Below are 21,994 nucleotides of genomic sequence, written 5' to 3' on the forward strand. Positions count from 1 at the left end.
GATTGGCGATCCCTGCATAGAAAGCAGGCACCAGTTCTTAGGTCCTTCCTGTCCCCCCCCCTTTTTTTGCATTTAGATTTAAATAAGATAGCCAACAATATTACACATATCTCTTACAAAAAAACCTGTATGATAAAATGTATATAATTATGTTATATATATATAATCATATATATATATATATATATATATACACACACACATCACACACACATATATCTGTATCTATATGCATGTCTCTCAAATATTTCCAAGTGGCCCTTAAATTGATATCCAATATGGATTACCTACCATGACTATGGTATCAACAGCTTTTAATTCTGATTTAAGCCTTTCCACGCCTGATTGCAAGGGACGTGGACACCAACCCAAGGGGGGGGGAGATGCTTTTACCCCGCAGAAGCTACTCTCTGTTCTCAAAAAAAGCAGCAAAGATGGCTGCTTTTGGAGATCAAGATGACTCCTTCTTTTAGAGGGGTTTTCCCCTAACCAGGTTAGTCCAACTATCATCTCGTCCTGTGCAATGGGCCTCATCGTCTGATCGGCCACCACTTCCCCTTCAACGCATCACCCGCATGTGACGGGTGGCCGAGGTGCTGACAGCTGCTGGGAAGAAAGTGCAGAGGGTGGTCAACGGAAAGCGTGGGAGCCCCAACCACAGCACAAAAAACTGGTGCAACTCTCTAGGGATAAACGCATTTATCCAACTCAAGGCCACCACAGATGGTGCTAACCAACTCTACGGTTGGAGCTCCTTTGGACAGAGTCAGAATTCCAATGGGTCTAGTTACTAGAACACCTCCCATCAACTTCTTCCAGGTCCATTATTGCTTGTCCACCTCCTAAAACCATGGGGTAGAGGAATTTGTGTCACAAGGAAGTGCCACTCAAAAATGGAGGACCTCTTCTGGTGCTGACCAAGGGTTGCCTATCCAGAGATGAGGAGAACCTCAACTCGGCATAGCAAGGGGAGGCCAAAGCTAGAATCAAGAGCTACCACCAGCAGGACACTCAGCCAATCCAGAAAGAGCACCATTATAATTTAGGACGGATGGGGCAGTTTCCTCCATCAATAGTCCATTTCTTCCTCAGATGTAGCAGCTTTCAACCAGGAGCTAGGAATGCAATGGCCCTTGTTGACTTAAGGGCCAAACAAGAGCTGTAGTGAGACGTATTTGCCGGACAACCAGGTTGGGGAAGGCACCCTCTAAACACTTATTCCACCTTTGTGGAGCCCCAGTTAATCCGCCCCTCGTTTCCCAGAGTTCAGCTTCCAGCTGGCCCTGGAGGGGAGAGGGTCCAAACCTTCCCAACATTCTTATGCCCACTCGGGCCACTGGCATTTATTTTCTGAAACTCAGACAGTGCAATCTAACCCCTTCCTCTGCGTTAAGGATTCAAGAAGCTCGCAGAGAACCCAGGGCATTCCAAAGGACATTTTAAGAGAAAAATAAGATAAAGCAACTCATTTGTTTTCTTCCTCAAACTTTCTGCGGGGGAGTCCAAAGCAGCAAGGATAAACAGCAGACATTGTCTTCAAGGGGGTTAGGGGAGGCTGGAGGGAGAAACCCCCCCCCCGCTTGCGAGTTAATCTGAAGCCAACGATTTGTGATCTGGCACTGACGAAATTAGCCCCCTCCTCGCCACTAGACTACTGAATGGCGCAGAAGAGCGTTAAGTGGCAAGGAGCGTGCATATGCCGAAGGTGTGATACGAGGTCTGTGCTGTCCATGCATCCAATACCACTAGGGCTATATTCACAGTGTTAGTAATTTCCACTCAGGATGCACTTACCCCCAACACCTACACTGAGGTTAAGAGCCAGCTATCTCGAAGAAAGCACCCAGAGAAAAGAGGTCACAATCTACCAGTATTAGCTACAGGGGAACAGAGGTGGGGGGTTTTTAAGACACCCCAAGGAAACAGCACAGGATCTAGGTCTTCAATTCAAATCCAACCACAGTAGAGGGGAAGCATCTGACAACACGGGGGAATGCAAACACTTAAGACCCCTGCAACAGAAATCAGGACTGGATCACTACATGATGGGGGTGAGGCAGAACATCTGGACGGTGCCACCAGGTAAATGTTGCATGGTGGGGCTGCTCGGGAGCTGTGTCCCTCCACCCAGCTTCCAATACAAAATTGAAATTTTATCTCTGGTGGGTTTGCTTCAGCCAAGCAGAAGGGGGCAGCAATTTTACACCAACTCATCTGAAGAGGCCTTATCTGAGGCTTCGGTTCTCACATTGGAAGTTTGAGACCTCCAAGCCAGACAAAACTGCGCAAAAGAACTTGGAAAGGGCAACTAACTCGCTTCACAACTCCCAGTGCCAAGCCTCGTTTCCCTTCTCTTCATCGTTGCCTTCAGCAACCCTCACCGACAACCCAACGCTAACCATCATTCATTCCTCTGACATCTCCATAAATCCACAAACTGCTTTCTCTGGACAATCTTCTGAAAACTGAGCAAACTCAGACATGTCGCCTTTCCACGTGCACACCTCATTTTTTACACACATACAAACAGCAGCCTACATCCCTTCTTGTCACCCTGTTGACGAGCTCTGACTTTGTCCCTGTTCCTAAGACCCACAACCCACTTTAACTTGTCTCAGAAAAAGGTACCAACTTTTAAACCTTCCTGTGATCCTCCGCATAATTCGTGTCTTCGAGCTTGTTGAGCGTTATCTTAAGGAGCCCATTTCCTTGTAGGTATTTAGACCTAATTCTTTTTTACTTTTGACACCTCTTGATGTTAAAGAGCACCAAAACAAGGGGGTAGCGGCAGCAAAAACGTTACGGATAAGGCTGTGGGTTGAATTCATATTTTTTTCTGAATCTTCCTTGTCCAAAAAAAAATCCAAACCCCACATTTTCTTCCAGCATGTCTTTGATTTATAAGCCTTTCAAGTTTCTAAGTCATGCTGATTCAAAGGCATCATTTTATAGCAGTATCCTTTACTGTAAGTTCCTCTTCTAGTAAACTTATCTTTCCCCCCCCACAATCTAGACACCAAGTCCAGAACCCACATTGCACGTTTTTCTTAAGTTCCCCATCCCCCCCGCCCTTGCCCCCCGCAACGCTGTAGAACCTGGACGACACAGGCTGAAATGTATTGTTTGGAAGCCACACCACCACATTAAGAAGGAAACCCAATTCACAGGCACATCATGGGAAACAGCTTCGGTGAAATTTTTGCATTGTAGACGCTGTTCCATTTTGCTGGGCCATCTGACCGGGACTGAGCAATACCAGGGACCAGACGACGAGGCGAAAATTCACTCGCCAAGGCTTTCTGAATTTGGAGAGAAAAGACCTCAGGCTATGAAATTTGGATGCCGTAACTGTTCCAAAATCCTGGATCACTCACAACCTATAAAGATAACCATGATGGGCCTGCTTTTTTTTTTCCTAACTAGAGGAAGAGAGATTTCTTTTTCCCCCTATTTTGCCATCAGGCCTGATGATTCTACCATGTTGTCCCTTTTAAATTTTCCTTTAACACACATTCCTTCCATCCTTTGTGTCAACTGGGACCTAAAAGAGACCACAAGGAAGAGCTGTGCAAGACCCCTCGTCGGATTGCCCGGACTAGATACGGAATTTCAGTTTCAGCCCCAACGGGCTGACTGAACAAGAGGTAAAGCAGCCAGTTAAATTCCTCTTCGAAGAGTCTGCCGCCAGGTGGTCCGCTGGCTGTTTTTTGGGGGGAAAGATGGACGTCTGATTCGAGAGAAAAGGTGGGCTTGCTCTGTAAAGTCCAGCCAGGCAGTGAGTTCTCTTTCCCCTTGGACATTAGGACGCTGCCGAAAACGGCACGGAGCTGGAGGAGATTTCGGCGGACTTCACGATGGTGATCACGCTGGTGGTGGCCACTTTGGTGGGGGTGATGGGGCCGCGGGCCACGGTGCGCGCAAAGGTCTGGAGGGCTTCGTACTTGGAGCGCAAGGCGTCCAGCTCCAACTTCATGCTGCGGTTCTCGCGAGCCAGCTTGGCCACTTCCTGCTGGAGCTCCACCCGCTGCCGCTCCAGTTCCTCCTTCTGCGTCACCCGCTTGATCCGGCAGCTGGCCGCGTAGCCCCGGTTCTTGAGGGTGCGCCGCCGCTGCTTCAAGCGGATCACCTCTTCTTTCGTGAGACCTCGCAGGTGCTGGTTCAACTCCCGCACAGACATCGAGACGAGTTCATCGTCGCTCAGCACCGCGGCGTTTTCTCCCGACTCCTCCTTGACCTAAGGACACCGACAAAACTCGTGATTACATCAGACTAAGTCAGGAGTCTCCATACGTGGCCACTTTTTAAGACTTATGGACTTCAACTCCCAGAATTCCTCAGCCAGCATGTTTTGGCTGAGGAATTCTGGGAGTTACAGTCCACAAGTCTTAAAAGTGGCCAATTATGGAGAGCCCTGCAGTAACTCAGGGGTGCAAAACTCATGGTTGCCCCTCCGTGACCACCAGATCATCTACTAGGAGGTACTTTGTGTGGGCTGCCCAAAGAATCTCCGAAAACTCCAATGAGTTCAACATCCCATTCAGGAGCTCAAAACCAGCCAGTAGGAATGAAATTGGGCTATTTTTTGAGTTAGAATCCAAAGCAAACAAACATTTTATGTCCACGTTCCTGAGATGTAGTAACTGTGACTCAAACGACTACGGTATTTCGTGCCTGTAACTTTCCTCTTAGCAGTGGTGGGATTCAAATAGGTGAACAACCGGCTCTCTGTGTGGATGCCGCTTCCGGAAGTCCATTCTGGGCCTGGTCCACAAAAATTTAGCTACCGGATCTGCCGAAGCGGTGCGAACCGGCTGAATCCCTCTTAGCCTCCCTTCGGAGTATCATCCTCACTTCTAAAAATATTGCTCAGTGTTAACAGTTATTATGATTTTGAAGAAGTTGATGTTATTATTCCGTAACTGACTTGCTCCTGTAATTAGCACAAATAACCGTCAGCCTGCTCTGGTAGACCAGACAGGAAACGTGATCTGATGAGCTAATTTTACTTTATTGGAAGGCTACGTTAACAGACCCTTGCAAGTCTGAGAGTGCAAATAACCCGCCATCTCTTTTTCAGTCTGAAAAGCTAGGGAGACTCTTTTCCGAGTCTCTTTCTCTGCCAGTTATACAGCTGTGGGCTCTGTGCTCTCTTATCCGACCGTTTCCCTAGCAGCATCTCTCCCTCCCCCCCCAGCCCCCCATGATAATTCCCACATTATTACAGTACCCCAATTCTCTGCTGAGGAGTGCATGTTTAAAATATTTGTATGACCTCAATGCTTTAAAACATCAGAATGTGGCAACATGTGACCGCTCAGTGATCAGGCTTTTTTTTTAAAAAAAAGATTACTGCGCTAAGTGAGCAGCCAGAAAGCAATTTTATAGTGGCTTAAATATTTTTTCCCCCACCTGGAAGTTAAACCCAGGAGACGCAGTTTATTTGACAGCCGTGCTCAACCTAGGTTGAACCATGAATTTCATAATTCAGCTGAGTATATTGTTCATTATCTCTAAACCAAAGTTAGAAATATCTTGCTTTTTTTTAAAAAGTAAAGAAAGTTTCTGATGGCCAAATAAAGCTATCGTCTTTAAGAAAGACACTCTCCTATTTTACTTCTGGGGCACAGACTGACTGTTGGAAAAAAGGTAGATAGGAGCAGCAGAAACCCAAGGGTTGGCATCTTGAACAGTTTTCACTGAAGATAGAACTTTTTTTAAAAAAAAAAATGCAACTATGCCTTACCTTAAATGCTTTGTTTGGCTTTGGATTAGTCGTCATAACCTGGACACAGTCACCTGGACAGAATTGCTCAGAAATTGCAACTGGAGAAAAAAAAAAGGGGGGGGGGGAGAGAGAAAACAGGCTGAGGATCAGCTCAGAGAAAAGAATGATGCATTTTCATTCAAGCACCAGCAGCTCTCACAGCAAGGATGTTTCACACATATGCTTTTTAAAATCTCCCTTCTAAACTTTAATCTCCCCAGCCACTCAATCCACCCACAATGTCTCAGGATGCTGGACTTACGTAGGAATGTTCTCTCCTGAGCAATAATCCATTAGTATTGCAGGAAGTCCCCAACTTACAATAATTGAGCCCAAAATTTCTGTTGCTAAATGAGACAGTTGCTAAGTGAGTTTTGCCCCAGGTTACGACTTTTCTTGCCACGGTTAAGCGAATCACTGCAGTTGTTAAGTCAGCAACATGGCTGTTAATTGAATCTGGCTTCCCCACTGACTGGCCAGAAGGTCGCAAAAGAGGATCACATGACCCGCCTGGGACACGGCAACCGTCATAAATATGAACCAGTTGCTAAGCGTCTGAATTTTGATCACATGACCCTGGGGATGCTGCAACGGTCGTAAGTGTGAAAAACACTCAAGTCCCTTTTTTTCCAGTGACACTGTAACTTTCAACGGTCACGAAATGAATGGTTGTAAGTCGAGGACTACTGTATTAGAAGATACAAACAAGCAAGAGACTTCATCCACCAACTCATAATAACGATTGCATCTCTCTTTTTTTTTAAAGCAGTTTTTAGGAGAGTAACCTTTCTTTCTTCCCAGTCTTCCTCATCTCCAATTTGGGGTGCTGAAGAGAAGAGAGAAAGAGGAATGATGCCAGCAGCAAAAAGAGTTTAATGGGGTTTCTGCCAAGCTCTCCCATATCCTCCTGAATTATTTGGCGAGGCTCTCCAGATTTTTCACACCGCAAGCTAGACTAGACTTTCCACACTGTTGAACCCAGAGTCCTCAAATGACTTTTCCCAGCGTAACAGCCACCCAGAAAGGCTGTTTCCTCATCCTGGCTTTGAAAACAGATGGCCGTTTGAATCTTGATTCCTCGCCAGACCCGAGTTAAGAGATGGAATTTCTGGATCCAGGAGAATTCTGCTCACCCAGATTCGGCTTGCTCGGAAAATCTCCCAAAGGCAAATTCCCTTTCCCTCCCTCCCTCCCTCCCCCTGGCAAAAAAGCCCCCTCTAAAACTAGCCCCAAGTTTGCTCTCCGTGCTTTTTTTCTGAAAAGCAGGCGAAATGTCATTTCCAAAATCCACCCCAACTTCACCCTCATCCCATGCCCGTTGTTAAAAAAAACAAACCACCGAGCGACCTCCCTCTTCCCTCCCCCTGGCTCCTCAAAGACAGAAAAGTCCCCAGCCCCACCTGTTAAACTGCTCCCAGGGGCCGGCCCGTTCTTTGCGAGGCAGCAGGAATCGACAGAGGAGCGAAAACAAGGCAGCAGCAGTGCTTTCCTTACTGGGCTGCTGGCATCGTCTCGCCCCACTGGCTGGAGGAAGGGGACCCTCTGGTCTTCCAGCGGGGGGAGAGAAGCCTCTCCGCTCTCCGGCTGCCCTTCACTCTCACCTCGGGTATCCTCAACTACTCCAGAGAAGCACCAGAGACGGAGTGTCTAGACTTCAGCGCAGAGCCTTCACCTGCATCGCACCGCACGGAGGAGGAGGAGGAGGAGGAGGACACCCTGGGAGCAGCTTCGGAGAGCCAGCCCTGTACCTACCACCACCGAAGGAGAGGGCAATGCAGCTGTGACATCACAGTGGCTTCCTTCTGCCCGCCACTTCAGGCCAGACCACACCAGTGAGGCTCAAACACGAAAAGCTAAAGTGCCTATAGGAAGCAAAGGCTCGGGGAGGCTGCAGTGCCGGACAAGCGAGATGCTCAGACCGTCGGACCGGAGGGTCTTCCTTCCCCGGGCCACCACCCATCCGTCCGAGAAGAAAACAAGGCTGGGTGTGTGTGTGTGTGTGTGTGTGTGTGTGTGTGTGTGTGTGCTGGTGCTGGTGGGCAATGGAGACCCTGGTTCTCCATGCACGTCTACATAATGTCACACATTCTAATCATTAAAAAAAAGAAGACGGGCGACATCTAGCCAAAGCATCCCAAGCATGATTTCCTTCCGATAGTTGCTATGGTGACCTTGGGAAAGTAGCCAACCCTGAGATGGTAACCATGGAAACAAGAGAAGCCCAAAAGCAAATCATGACTTGGGGTCATCTCTGTGCAAAGGCATGGGGAGGGAGGGGGGGGAAGAAAGAGAGTGTCAACAAATCCCTGCATTTGGGGCTGCATGGGATAGAAAGAGAAGGAAGGGGGGGCAGGGCTGGGGGGGGCTTGTTTGCTGGAGCAGCGGCTCCTGGCCTGACTTGTGGCAATCAGCACCATGCTTCCTCCTCCTCCTCCTCGCGAAATGAGGGCAAAACTGGAACCCAGAGTCTGTTGCTCCTGCCTCGGGAGGCGGAGGGGCACCCCAAGCTTTCTGATAGGCACTGGACATCGCCTCGCCCAGCCCCTCCTCCTCGGCCCACCAGAGCTGCCCCACTGAAGTCCACGCCTCTGCAACGCCCGGGGTCCTTTTTCAAAGAAACAGAGAAGCGGTGAGGCCATCCGGGAAGGCAAGGCGGAGAACTTGTCTCCTTCTGCTTACTAAGCAAAGGCAACCTGTCCCCAGGCATTCCCAACACGCCAAACCAAAGTGTCTCAGGCCAGCGAGCCGGTAAAGCCCCCCGGCTTGTTTAACTTTCTCAGCTTTGGGATTACTGTACAGAAACAGAACTAGCAGAAAGCGTGTTTTTGTTTTGTTTGCTTGTCCAGATTCTCGCAAAGAGCTGGAGCAGGCAGGAAGAGCCAAGTCAGGACGCAGCAGAAACCTGGGTGAGGAGAGAAGGAAAGGGGACCGCCAAGCGGGACTACAGCAGCAGGTTTTGTTCACCGAAAACGGTCACTGGCGCTGCTCAGCGCTTCCTGGAACACAAACCCCCTGCACTTCACACCACGTTGCCTTTTCCTGCAAAGGAGCTGGAGGCCCAGCACCGAATCCAGAGGCAGCCATACAACAGGGAAATAAGAGGAAGAAAGGCAGAAGAGGAGGAGGAGGAGGCGGTTGGGGGGAGCAGGCAAGAGAAGGTTTACCTTGGACTTGCAAAGCTTTTCCCAGACCCTTGTTCGTCCCTTTACAGCTCTCCTCTCCTGCCCTCATCTTTGGAAGCAGTTGCCGGGCACCCCAGCGCCCGGCTGAAGGTTGGGAGCCCTCCTGGGAGGAAGGGGGCACCTGCAGGTAGCCGAGGCCAGAGCACAGGGGTGGGGGTGGGGTGGGGGTTCTCTCCAGGAATCCTTTCCGAGTGGAAACGGCTCCTCCCTATCCTGGGGTGGTCGAACACGGGCAGCATGGCTTAGCATACGCATCCCTCCAGTGCCATAGCTATGCAATGAGTCACCAGCTGTTTACAGAGTGGGGGAAACAGCTCACATTCCCACAGAGCCAGCGACGCTTCCTTCTCCTCCCGCTGGGCTGGGCGGACTTCCCGCCCCGTCCCTCTCCCCACCCCAACCCCTAGAAGGCGAAAGGCAAGACGCTCCTCCACCGACTTGGCAGTTATGCCAGGAAAGGGAACTTTCAAAACACGTTCAAAAAAATACATACGTTAAAAGGGGGAGGGGGGGGAAATGAAGCAAAACTTGGGCCCCATCCCTTTCCCCAAGCATTAAATTAAAAAACCTCTTGATCTTTGACCAGGGAAATCTTCAAAGGCCCGGCTCTCCCCACAACGTAACAAGCAACCAATGGAAAAAGCAAACACGCTTCAAACTTGGCCCTTTTATGACTTGTGGACTTCAACTCCCAGATTTCCTCAGCCAGCGTGACCGGCTGAGGAATTCTGGGAGTTGAAGTCCAAAGTCTTCAAGTTGCCAAGGTTGGTTGGGGACCCCAGTCTACACCGGAGATCCGCAGAGTAGTTTTTCGGCAGACTGGAAGGAGTGTGGTTTCACATGCTGCCTGCATCCCGTGGATGAGGCTTTGCTTGTTTGCGTGGACCGGTTGCTTGGCATGCCGTGGCCTGGTGCCGGTCCATGGACCAGGCGTTGGGGACCCCTGGTCTACACCACCAAGAAAGGGGTTTTGAAGCTCATTTGCCAAGCTCGAACCATGCTGCAGATCCTGCAAATGTCCAAAGGAAACTCTGCCGCTAATGTGTCATTAATAATGCAGATTCCTACTAACTTCGTCTCTTACAACCGCTGCCAGGAGGAGCAAAGGCCTATTTCTTCTCTCTAAATCCTCAACTGAGATTGCAAAAGGACGAAAACCTAAAGCACACTGCATGTTATTTGACACCTTTTCGACATTACTTTAGAAGAGCTTTTTTTTTTTTTGGATCTTTCACACACAAACACTAACTTGAACCCACTCGCCCTCCCTGCTGGGGCCAATGGGAACTGTAGTCCCAAATGACCACTTAAGGACACTGAGCTGGGAAAGGCTGAAGCAAGAGCTTGTACCCAAGTCCAGCCTTCTCAAAACATCTTTTTTTCCAAAGCTTCCATCTATGGCAGGGGTAGGCAACCTCGGCTCTTTTATGACTCATGGACTTCAACTCCCAGAATTCCTGAGCCAGCCAAGCTGGCTCAGGAATTCTGGGAGTTGAAGTCCATGAGTCATAAAAGAGCCGAGGTTGCCTACCCCTGATCTATGGGAAAGGCAAGTGCTGTATTTATTTCTTTTTTATATCAAACACGAGCTCCACTTTTCTGTCCAGGCTCTCTGAGGTACAAAACAGGGTTAATTATCCATTGCGCAAAGCCCAGCCTGGCTGCTGCTGCCAGCTGCCGCTGGAGAACATCCGGTCCGTGGTGTTTAGGAAGTGACTGCAAGGAGGAAGATTTCCCTGCGTTGGAAACGCGAAGGAAAGAAAACGCAGCGAGCTGTGGTTTTCATCGGCGCTGAGGCAGAAAGGTAAATGAATTAAATATTACATCCCGGAAGGCTGGCTGGGGGAGTCGTTTGAATGGGACTGCAGAGGACCTTAAAATTCCTTTTTTTCACCCCCATTAAAAAGGAAGAAAGAAAAGGAAGCTACTTACGGCTTCCCATCCTGAGGTTGTGAAATGCCCAATAGTTCTGTTTCTATCTTCTTCTGAGCCCCCACTTATTACGATAGGGCAGCAAAAACACAGTAGTTCTCTCGGGCATCTACTGCCTGTCCTTGCCATAGAGAAGTTTGCTCGGTGGGCTAATTATATATCTAAACAGTCTTGTCTCTGCTGGTCCCTTTCAACGTTTTTTTTTAAGCTTTGAAAGGAGAGAGGAGGAAAGGGAGGAGGGAGAAGGAGTGAAGCACTTGAAATCAGAGTTGAAATGATTTCATCTTCGGCAGCGATTCATCTCACAATCTGGAGGAATTCCTCCCTCACATGATGCCTTGTCATTCGGCATTTATGGCTTTATTTTTTGCACTGTGCGGTTTAGCACTTTTTCTCCCCCCCCCCCAATCATGTGGCAGCGGCAAGGTCTCAACTGCTTATGGAGAGTAACATCCTCCCAATTGCTGAGGGTGGGGGAAAAAGAACGTGCCCCCATAGCCAAATCCTGTGAGCCAACAAATGTGTGTAGCTATGTTTCAAACCGGCTTGTGAGTTTCTAAGGAGCTCCTGAGCGAAAGCTGAAAGGCTTAAAACTAAGTGGTCCACTTCAGGGCAGCTTTATAATAGTGTACTTACGGAGATATTACAAACGGCAACACTTATGCTTGAAAAGCTACTACTGCCTTTTTCAATTTAGCATCTCCAGATACACTTGAGGGTAAATCTCAGCATCTCCAACAAAGATGGGATCGCAAGGATGGGAGATGCAGCCCAAACCACTTTGAGGTCTTCTCATGGCACGGATTGCTACTTTAATCAAAGACCGTGTTGATTGCCCTCCTAAACACACCACAGTCTTTCTAGTTATACTCTGTGATTTTTAGGGGGGGTGGGTTTCCCCCACCAGTTCCTGGCACTGTTGCAAACAGCAGCACTTTAAGACTTTTTCTCTTTGGGTTTGAAAATTACTGCTGTAAAGGAAACTGGCAGGGATTTACCAAAGGACCCAACATCTCAGCATGCATAGTTTTATCCCGTTCCCTTCAAAGATCTACATATAATATACAGTGAAACCCATTTCTAAGCAAGTATTCTTTGTTTAAAAGGACAGCGATTTCAAAAACCTAATTCTGTGCACTGCTACTTGTTCAGAAACACTATCTTAAAGAGAAGGGAATGGTGCTTGATTAGTTATCCTTTTTACAACAGCCTCTACTATGGCCTGGAGATCTAGCCTTCCGAAACATAGAGACCGTGTTTCTAAAAAGGTAAATGCAAGTCAGTGATTTAGCTCTTACTGCACTTTATTTACATTCAGTCTGGCGAAAGTAGATTAAGCAGCTCAAACGGAGAAGGGTCTTTGGCTTAACTGGCCCGTAAGGAGGCTGCCAGCTTAGTTTGAGCACAAACACCAAAGATGCAGGCAGGGTTCTCTCTGAGCAAACTGGATGTTGACAGGCCTCTTAGGAGAGTCACTAAGATGTCCGTCTCTAGTCCAGCCTAACTAGTGAGCCAATGACCCAAGAAGACTGGAGAAGCATCTTGCATCGTTAAGCATATGACTGTGAAATCAAGACCTTGTGAGAACTTTGCTAGCCGCATGGATGGTCTCATGGAAGGAGAGGATATAAGCATCAGTTCCTTGTTTTAGAATTCAGAGTTGAGCTGTCCTGTGAAAGTACCTCCAGTTACTAAGATTGAGAGAAGGCTGTAGGGGTGAAATGATATGTAGAACTGGGAACTCCCTTTTTATTTTGCAAGGGACCACTCGACTGCAGCATCCGGTTCAAGCAACTCCCCCCTAACTTATCTGCTGCATGTTTTCTCTGAATGCCTGATGCCTGCCGGTAGGAAGCATGCATGTGGTTGGAATGCGCCAAATGCAGCAGTTACATGGCATAGGGAGAAGCGTGCACGCGTGTCCCAACCGAAAAATAAAACTGCAGTGACTCAGAAGCCTCTCTTTCCTTGAAAATGATGCTCTGTTGATTCACTCAACGTGTGTAAAATTCCCTTGGGGGGGGACCACCCCTCAAACTTTCCTAACCATTCAAATCGTGCCAATCAATTACGCACTAGAAAACAACCAATTTAAGATCTTCTGGAATAGATCTACATCAGGGGTGTCGAACTCAATTTCATTGAGGGCCGCATCAGCATTGCGGTTGCCCTCAGGGGGCCGGGTGGGTGTGGTCTGGGTGGGCGTGGCCTACTGGGTGGGCGTGACTAAAGTGCCTATGGCCTACTGGGTGGGCGTGGCCAGCTCTACATCGTTCGCATGAAGGGTGCTTATGGGGGCCTGGGCAGGAGTGGGACAGATCTGGGGGTCTTTGGCAGGAGGAGGGTCTCTGGGCCAGGGCCAAGGCAGTGGGGGCCGTTCACTCACTGTTTCCAGGATGGCTTCGCGGGCCGCATGAAACCACTTCACGGGCCGGATCTGGCCCCCGGGCCTTGTGTTTGACATGTCTGATCTACATCTATCTAGAAATAGATGTTTCTTAGCTCAGCCTGCCACTGGTCACAGCCTTTGCAATGTGGCAACCCTCACAGCCTTATGCAACCTAGACCCTCTTCAGACTGGGAGGGGGAACTAACTCCCCAGAATTCTCAAGAATGGTGGGATGCTGGGAGCTAGTACAGGTGGTCCTCGACTTACAACATTGAGTGACCAAGTTACAATAGCACTGAAAATGTGACTTACAACTGTTTTTCAGTTATGACCTTTGCAGCATCCCCATGGTCATGTGATCAAAAGCCAGACACTTGGCAACTGATTCATACTCACGACCGTTGCTATGTCCCGGGGTCACGTGATCCCCTTTTTCGACCTTCTGACAAGCAAAGTCAATGGGGAAACTTATCAACTGCAGTGATTCACTTAATAATCGCGGCAAGAAAGATCGCAAAACGGGGCAAAATTCACTTAACAGGAATTTTGGGCTCAGTTGTGGCCAAGGACTACCTGTACACACAAACTGAAGGCTGAAAAACCCCATCACAACTCCAGCAGTTCCTTAAGATGGTCTCATTGAGTGCAGTTTTTTTGCAGGACGGAGGTGAGCTTTGAAGCCAGGGGCTTCCCAGGTTTTAACTGATTTTGTCCCCAGGAAGGGGAAATTCCAGTAGCAGCAGGTAAAGGGGGGGGGGGTTTGCAGGGCATAAATTAAGTTTATGGCTCCACAGCTTAAATTGCAGGCCTAGGCTCGCAGTCTCAATTCATGTGTTACAAAAGGAGTAACAGTTAAGTGTTTGTTTATGGATACACACAGTGTCCTGAGACAAAGTAGTATTATTGTAGATAATTGTAGATAAACACAGACTGGGCACAACAGTTGAGCTGGGAAAAACTCAGATCTGGCTGCCCATTCAGCCATGCTGTCACTTGCAGGGGAACTCCTTCTCTCAGCCCCTAACCCAGGGGTAGGCAACCTCGGCTCTTTTATGACTCATGGACTTCAACTCCCAGAATTCCTGAGTCAGCTGACTCAGGAATCCTGGGAGTTGAAGTCCATGAGTCATAAAAGAGCCCCCTGGCCTAACCGTTTGCACCTTGATTTTGGCTGGGTGGGCTGAGTAAGCCGGGGCACTAAGATTTAGGAAGCATTTTTATCCCCTCTTGATGGCTTATTCAACCAATGTCCTGGCTCACAACAAGAGGGGAATTTAACCTTCCTTAATAATACGGGTTGGATAAAGGGTTACAGCAATAGTTAATAGATGAATTTCCTGCACGTACAACGTCCCAAGGCAAAGCAGGGTTGCATATATTTCTATATAAAGGTAGAAATACCATCCAGAGGTGGAGGTTCCAGATGCCAGGAAGATAGGGGGGGGGGGAAAGACACTGCCTCCAATGCTTGGAGCCTTGGTGGAGCAGTGGGCTAATGCCTCCTTAAATAGCACCAGCTGCCTGCAATTAGTGCAGGTTCGAGTCCCACCAGGCTCAAGATTGACTCAGCCTTCCATCCTTCCCAGGTAGGTAAAATGAGGACCCAGATTGTTGGGGGCAATTAAGCTGACTTTGTAATAATGCCGCTTGGGGTGTGTGTGAAAGCCCTAATAAGCAGGCATATACATAGAATGAAGGCTATTGCTAAGCACATTGGTTTGTGCTTAAATTGTAAGCCACCCTGAGTCTTCGGAGAAGGGCGGGATATAAATGGGATTAAAAAAATAAATAAATAAATTGGTGAGGCACAGGGCTGGCCCTTTGGAAAGCCATTACAGAGAAGAGCAGTTCCTTCCCTCGCCCCTCCTTCTCAAAAGAAGCCTGCTTTCCAAGGGGCGCCCAGGAGCCCCATTCACACAACCCCCCTTTGACACTTCAGAGGAAAGCTGCGCTCGCGACCCGCAAGAGCCCCATTCGCACAACCCCCCCTCCACCGGGTCACCAAAACCTGTCCCCCCCCATCCACCCTTCACCCCCCCCCCCAGCCGCGTCCTACTCGCACAACAGCCCTTCCTTCCTCAGCTGCTCTCCCTACCTGCTTCTGACACGCAAGAGCCGGCTTCCCACGACGCGGGGGGTGGGGAGGCGAGCGGGCGGCTCGAATTCAAGCCAAGGGGCTCATGGCGAGCGGGGCCCTCCGTGGCCGGGGAAGAGCTCGGGAGAGCCGGCCGGCCGGCCGCCTCCCGCTTCCGAAGCCCGGCGCTGAATTGGAGCCCAGGGAGAAAAAGCCCGACTTCGCCTCCGCCACGTGCGGGAAGAGGACGCCCCGCCCCTAAGCCCCGCCCCCCCTTAGGCCCCGCCCACCAACTCTTCACGCAAGCGCACGGCCGGGCCGCCTGGCTTCCCCTCAGCGGAGAGCGCCCGCTTGTTCCCTTCTCCTTTCTTCCTTTCCTTTCTCTTCCCGCCGCTCCGGCTTGCCTTCCTCCGCCGCCGCCGTCTTACCTGGACCTCCGGGGCGCGCGGGCCCTCACCGTCGGCCGGCGACCAGCCGCTGCCCGGCGGCGCTTCTGAGGCGACGGAGGCGCGAAAGCCCCCAACGGCCGAGTCAGCCGGGGAGGGGGAGGGGCTGCGCGCGCCGCCTCCTCCTCCTCCTCCTCTTCCCCCTCCCTTTCGGGCAGCCGCCTGGCTCCCGCCTCCTCCCTGGCGCGCGTGCGGGCGAGTGAGCGGAGGAGGAGGAGGAACCACAACAGAGGAGAGAAAAAAAAAGAGGGAGGGGAAAAAAAAAACAACCAATCGCGCGCGAAGCTCCTGCTCTTTTCCCACCCTCCCTTTGATTTTGAACGCTTCCAGCCAATCGGAGCTCTCCGCCTGTTTCCGGGATGGGATGTCTTTGAGCTTCCTCACGTCAGTGGTGGAGAGAGAGAGAGAGGGGGGACGCCACGCCCCCCGTGTCTCTCTTTGGCCGCGCCTACGGCCTGGCCACGCCCACAGCGTTTCATCACCCTGGAAGAAAACAGTCTTCGAAAGGCGAAGGAGAAATCAATGTAGATTATGCCAGTTTATTTATTTATTCATTTATTATTGGGACTTATATGCCGCCCTATCTCCCGAAGGACTCAGGGCGGCTAACAACAATAAAATACCATAATACAAAAGTTAAAAAGAAATTAAATTCATAGCCGCGGTAGAATAAATTAAAATTAAGTTAAAAATTAAAAACATAATTAAAATCCCTGTCAGTTTCCAATTCAAGTCACAACAACATATATAGTATTTCTTGCTGCATAGATAAATAAATAAATAAATAAGTGGTGCGACTATTACTCCAATGTATCATTTCCTCATTATATATATATTTTAAAGTATCATTTTAGGCTCTAGATTATACCTAAATTGTTACAGTATTAAAATATAGTGAAACTGATAAATACACCACGCACAGACACACACAAAAAAGCCCGCTGTGGGCCAAAGATTTTGAAATGCAAGCTTCCCTCATCTTTTTCACCTTCTAAAATACAGACCCTCACATTCCCAAAGGTCTTATTACATACTTTTTTCCAAGTAGGATGTTTGTGCTTCTTTCTCGCCTGTGAAATAAATGGGACACTCTGCCAATAGCCAAAGAAACCCTTACGGATTAAATGGGTCGTGCTAGGTAAGGTCAGGTACAGAAGGGGAAACAAGGGGTTGGCATAGAATGCTGTTTTTTAAAAAAACAACAACAAAACTTTAAAATGCTGGCAATGCCCTGTTTGGAAGGAAAGAAGCCTTTGTTTTAAGCAGGCGCTTATTGTAGGAGTTTTACTGTTGTGTTTTGCAAATGCCACACACTGGGCGGCTCTCTCCCTTCCTTCCGGCTGTTGCTCTATCAAGAGGAGACACACACACACAGAGGTAAGGTTTGCTTTGCTTTTTTTTTTTTTAACTTCTGGGGCTGGCCTTCCTCTTGATCTCAACAAAGGTAACTTAATAAGTCCTGAAAGGGTGACTTGTCCTGTGTCAGAAAGCATTAAAACGGTTTGTTTGTGGCTTGAATAAACTTTGCTTTCTGCCCAGGGTCCCCCCCCCCTCTGTCCCCTCTTGCTGGATTTTTCACCACCTGGATCTTAGACACTCCAGTGTTTGTCCGCAGCCTAACCCAATGCCTGCATTTCGCTAGGAGACTTGGGATTTCTGATCTTCCTCACGATCAACATGGCTACGATCGCTGCCTAGCAAGAGCGAAGCGGGGAAGCGGGGTGGGCAGAGAGCAAAAGACAGCTGTCAATGATCTCGGAAATAAGGCAGCTGGTGATGCTTTAGCCAAAGGGCACTTCAAAGCCCCCAGCTCCTGAATTAAAAGGTTTTCATGTTCTTATCTTCCGATTGGGAAGCAAACTAGTAGCCAGTTGAGACATTTAAGCAATGATGGGATCTGCTCCGTTGCTTCAATCAGTTGAGTTCACCCGGTTGGAGCACCTGGTATGGGAGGAAGCTTTCAGATCATCTTCAGAGGGTGCCACCATCCCCTGCGTTGCAGGAGCATGATCTGCAGATCCCCGCGGCGTAAATAACTTTTCCCTGTTTTCACGCCCTGTCATTAGCACCCTGAGAACCACGGATAAAGTTGAATTTATTTATTTTCCTCCTGCAGCAACAGCGGCCATGAAGTCCTATCAGAAGCTGACAACGGACGTCTCTCAGATCGCCGAGGCGGGAGAGGAAGGTGCTGAGGGAAAACCATTGTGCCATCAGAAGTTGTCGGCCTGGTGGCTAGGTGGGGGCCTCTTAATGGTAGCCACCCTCCTAAGTGGGGTGACCGTTTGGGTTCTCGGGCAAATTTGGTGGGATCAGCATGGGGTTCCCTTCTGGCCAAAATGTGCCTCCGTGCCAGAGAACCGTCGCTTTGACTGTTACCCGGAGAGAAATGTGATTGTGACGCGAGAACTTTGTGAGAGTCGGGGGTGCTGTTTTGTTGACGGCAAGAGGGCCCTCGGTAGAACAAACGGGGTTCCGTGGTGCTTTTATCCCCCCGGTTTCCCCAGCTACACCTTGGGGAGCACAAATGAGAGCGACCTGGGGCTGGTGGGTTTTCTAACCAGAGAAAGAAAGACTTATTATCCAAAAGATATCGAGAAGCTGCAGCTCAGTGTGGAGTTCGAAACAGACTCTCGGTTGCACGTCAAGGTGAGACATTGGTTCAAAGTTCTTGCAGCCCTTTCACAATGGTGTCTTTGTTTCCACGTGATGCAATGTTTGTGCTTCTTTTTTTTTTTTTGTAGATTGCTGATGCCATCAACCCTCGGTATGAGGTGCCTCTTGACGTTCCTCAAGCCACAAAGAGAGCAGAAAACCCTCTCTATTCCGTTGAGCTCTGCAAGGAGCCTTTTGGCTTGATAGTCAAGCGAAGAGTTTCAGGGACAGTTCTGTAAGCATTTTCCCCCGCCCCCTCTAGGTTAGTGGTTTTCTCAGGCTGTCTTGCCAGAAAGATGATGTTGCCGGATGGCCCTCCCTGTCAGATTAGTAATAGCCAAGAGGGGTTGCGCAACAGCTCCATACCCTGAAATCAGTGGTGCTTCTGTGTTTTTTTGAAAAAGAGGAATCCAGATATCATTGTTGTCGCAGTGCTGTGTTTGCTGCATTGCCCTCCAGTGCTTTTGCCTTCATGAAGGACAGCCAGCCAGGGACCATAGATGGTCAGAATGCCTCCTGCTCAATGTCTGAACATTTTTAGTAAAGGCAGGAAGCTTCCCCTGGCATTCCTGACTGCTTCATCTCATATTTGCGGTCTTTCGGATAGGTCACCATGAGATATGCAGGATCCGTTCGTTGTCTCTCAGCCTACACCGAGACTAGTACATGCCTTGCAGCACTCAAATTGAGGAAACTCTTTTCCTTTCCCAAAGCTACAAATTTTTTTTATTTATTTTCCTGGACTCATCGGTCACTTTAGTCATGAATGATTGAGGATCTAGTTGCTAGTTCAATGACCTGTGCTCCTGCTGTTTTTCAACATTTCTTTGCCGTCATCCTGAAAAGCTACCCCTGAGCCATAAAAACTGACCATTTTTTTAAAAAAAACCTGTTATCTTTCTCTTAATTGGGATGTTTCCTCTGGTAGGTTGAACACAACAGTGGCTCCCCTGTTTTTTGCGGATCAGTTTCTCCAGATTTCCACTGTTCTACCTTCTACATTTCTTTACGGATTGGGGGAACATCAGAGCAACTTCCTACATAATCTGGAGTGGAACACGCTGCCTCTGTGGGCCCGAGACGTCCCTCCTACGGTAGGTTTTAGGCTGGATTTATGAGTTGATTTGTTTTGGGTGGTGGTTACGGGGTTCTGGGTTGTTTGCTCCCTCCTCTTGACATTCATGTGCCAGAATGGACACTCAGGGTGGTAACTGCTATGATGTCTTGTAACAGTGATTGTATACTTGTACAGATCAAGCTAGGATGTCTCTGTATGGAGGGAAACTGCAGCAAGAAATTGGTGTTCCTCCACATTTGGTCAGTAGCCTACTTGGAGGCCTCTGGTCAGCCGCTGTGAAGCACAAAGGTCTGGGCTGAATGCAACTTTGGCATGGCTCAAGAGAGTTCTCAGTTCTCAAGTGACTCTGTATGATGATTGGCTAAGGAGAAAAAAAAAGCCTAAATGAAGATAATAATAATAATAATAATAATAATAATAATAATAATAATAATAATAATAAATAATAATAATAATAATAATAATAATAATAATAATAATAATAATAATAATAATAATAATAATAATAATAATAATTATTTAATTTTTATACCGCCCTTCTCCCGAAGGACTCAGGGCAGTGTACAGGACAATACAATAAAATACAATATATAAAAATTAAATATTAAATACAATAGCCCAATTCAATAGATTAATACAAAATGTTAAAATACCCCTAAACCCATCAAACCAGGCCGGCTTGTTCAAATAAATATGTTTTTAGGTCACGTCGGAAGGAGCGAAGGTCGGGAGCCGTCCGGAGCTCCACCGGTAAACACTTTTCTTCTCCCCCCTCCTCTATTATGTTCAGGAGTCCTACAATCTCTACGGCGTTCACCCGTTCTATCTTCTCATGGAGAAAGGTGGAGCTGCCCATGGCGTTTTCCTCCTGAACAGCAACTTGATGGGTTTGTGTGTGTTTTTTAAATTCCCTTTTAGAGGTGTTTATAATATGGATCAGGGGTAGGCAACCTTGGCTCTTTTATGACTCATGGACTTCATCTGGGATGCTTCCGGAGGCCGAGGGTTTTCTCTGTCTCAGATTTCTGTTTTGTCCAAAACCGTGACTGCTGGACAAAGATAAATGAGCAGCAAACACAACTTACACGGAGAGCTATGAAGAACTGTAGCACCCAACCTGCCCTTGCCCTTTCTTCCTTAAGAAATCCTCCCAAATCACAGCTTGCGAGTGAATTTGTGTATAGGGCTGCTATAGGCTGCTATACAGCACACTAAAAAGCAGAGACATCACCCTGTCAACAAAAGTGCGTATAGTCAAGGCTATGGTCTTCCCAGCTGCAATGTATGGCAGTGAAAGCTGGACCATAAGAAAGGCTGAGCACCAAAGAATGGAGGCCTTTGAACTCTGGTGCTGGAGAAGACTCCTGCGAGTCCCTTGGACTGCAAGGCGATCAAACCGGTCAGTCCTAGAGGAGATCAACCCTGACTGCTCTTTAGAAAGCCAGATCCTGAAGCTAAAACTCAAATACTTTGGCCACCTAATGAGAAGGAAGGACTCACTGGAGAAGAGCCTAATGCTGGGAAAGATTGAGGGCAAGAGAAGAAGGGGACGACAGAGAAGGAGGTGGCTGGATGGAGTCACTGAAGCAATAGGCGTGAGCCTAAATGGACTCCAGAAGATGGTAGAGGACAGGAAGGCCTGGAGGAACGTCGTCCAGGGGGTTGCGATGGGTCGGACATGACTTCGCAGCTAACAACAAGGCTGCTATAAAGGCATTGATGTGGGAATGGAACTGAAAGGCACAGTGGCGAGTTCAACCCTACCAGTCAGTTTTCAACTTGATTCTTGCATCTTCAAGAGGAATCAAAGACACAGTAGACGCAGCCGAAAGCTGCCTGTCTGTCTCTTTTTTTCCCCTTGCTAAGTATGCAAGTGGAAATGGTTTGGTGTTCAGTTTCACCTTTCTGAGGCAGGCTTGAAAGCCACAAGGATGCACCTAATACAAATCTGGATAGTCTTTGGCATGTGGGAATGGTGGCCCCCCAAAAGCAGAATTGCTGGAATAGCAAGTCCCTTGAGTTGTAGTGAAGAATATGTTGATGCTTTTGAAGTGAGTAAGCATTACCTCTTCATGGTGCTACATCCCAGAATGTCTTCTGAAAGGCTTAATTTGACATTCCCTTCTCTTTCTTTCTCCTTCCTTCCTTCCTTCCTTCCTTCCTTCCTTCCTTCCTTCCTTCCTTCCTTCCTTCCTTCTTTCTTTCTTTCTTTCTTTCTTTCTTTCTTTCTTTCTTTCTTTCTTTCTTTCTTTCTTTCTTTCTTTCTTTCTTTCTTTCTTTCTCCAGAGGTGGCTCTTCAGCCTGCTCCTGCCCTGACATGGAGGACCACTGGGGGAATTTTAGATTTTTACATCTTTTTAGGACCAGACCCCAACTTGGTGGTCCAGCAGTACCAGCAAGTAATTGGTGAGTATCTCAAGAACCGGCAAGACTTTTTCATCTCTTCAAACTGGCTGGAAAATTCAGACAGGAGC

General features: G+C 48.4%; 2 protein-coding genes across 9 annotated transcripts in view; one reads left to right on the forward strand and one right to left on the reverse strand.

The window, feature by feature from the left end:
* MAFK (MAF bZIP transcription factor K) lies at positions 1 to 15,952 on the reverse strand. Of its 3 annotated transcripts, XR_014493695.1 has the most exons (4): positions 8,929 to 9,035; positions 5,744 to 5,823; positions 2,633 to 4,234; positions 1 to 603 (listed from the first exon to the last, which is right to left on the reverse strand). XR_014493695.1 is itself a non-coding variant. In XM_083372917.1 (3 exons), the coding sequence occupies exons 2-3, from the start codon at positions 5,777 to 5,779 to the stop codon at positions 3,800 to 3,802; spliced, it is 471 nt and encodes a 156-aa protein (XP_083229043.1). In that variant the 5' UTR covers positions 5,780 to 5,823; positions 15,770 to 15,952; the 3' UTR covers positions 1 to 3,799. The 3 variants fall into 3 exon arrangements, 2 of the variants coding, with proteins under 2 accessions (XP_083229043.1, XP_083229042.1); XM_083372917.1 differs by lacking the exon at positions 8,929 to 9,035 and adding an exon at positions 15,770 to 15,952 and having other exon boundaries at positions 1 to 4,234; XM_083372916.1 differs by having other exon boundaries at positions 1 to 4,234.
* LOC310646444 (lysosomal alpha-glucosidase-like) overlaps positions 10,655 to 21,994 on the forward strand; it is a 23,689-nt gene continuing 12,349 nt past the window's right edge. The window contains exons 1-6 of one of the 6 annotated variants that reach the window (XM_083372914.1): positions 10,655 to 10,750; positions 17,904 to 18,436; positions 18,532 to 18,677; positions 19,371 to 19,536; positions 20,311 to 20,407; positions 21,807 to 21,926. In XM_083372914.1, coding sequence (XP_083229040.1) covers positions 17,915 to 18,436; positions 18,532 to 18,677; positions 19,371 to 19,536; positions 20,311 to 20,407; positions 21,807 to 21,926 — 1,051 coding nt within the window. In that variant the 5' untranslated portion in view covers positions 10,655 to 10,750; positions 17,904 to 17,914. Of the gene's footprint in view, positions 10,751 to 16,682; positions 17,705 to 17,903; positions 18,437 to 18,531; positions 18,678 to 19,370; positions 19,537 to 20,310; positions 20,408 to 21,806; positions 21,927 to 21,994 lie in introns of those variants that run through there. The other 5 variants (XM_083372910.1, XM_083372911.1, XM_083372912.1 and 2 more) reach the window with 5 other exon arrangements.

Source organism: Vipera ursinii (genome assembly GCF_947247035.1).
Source record: "Vipera ursinii genome assembly, chromosome: 13".
Taxonomy (NCBI): Eukaryota; Metazoa; Chordata; class Lepidosauria; order Squamata; family Viperidae; genus Vipera; species Vipera ursinii.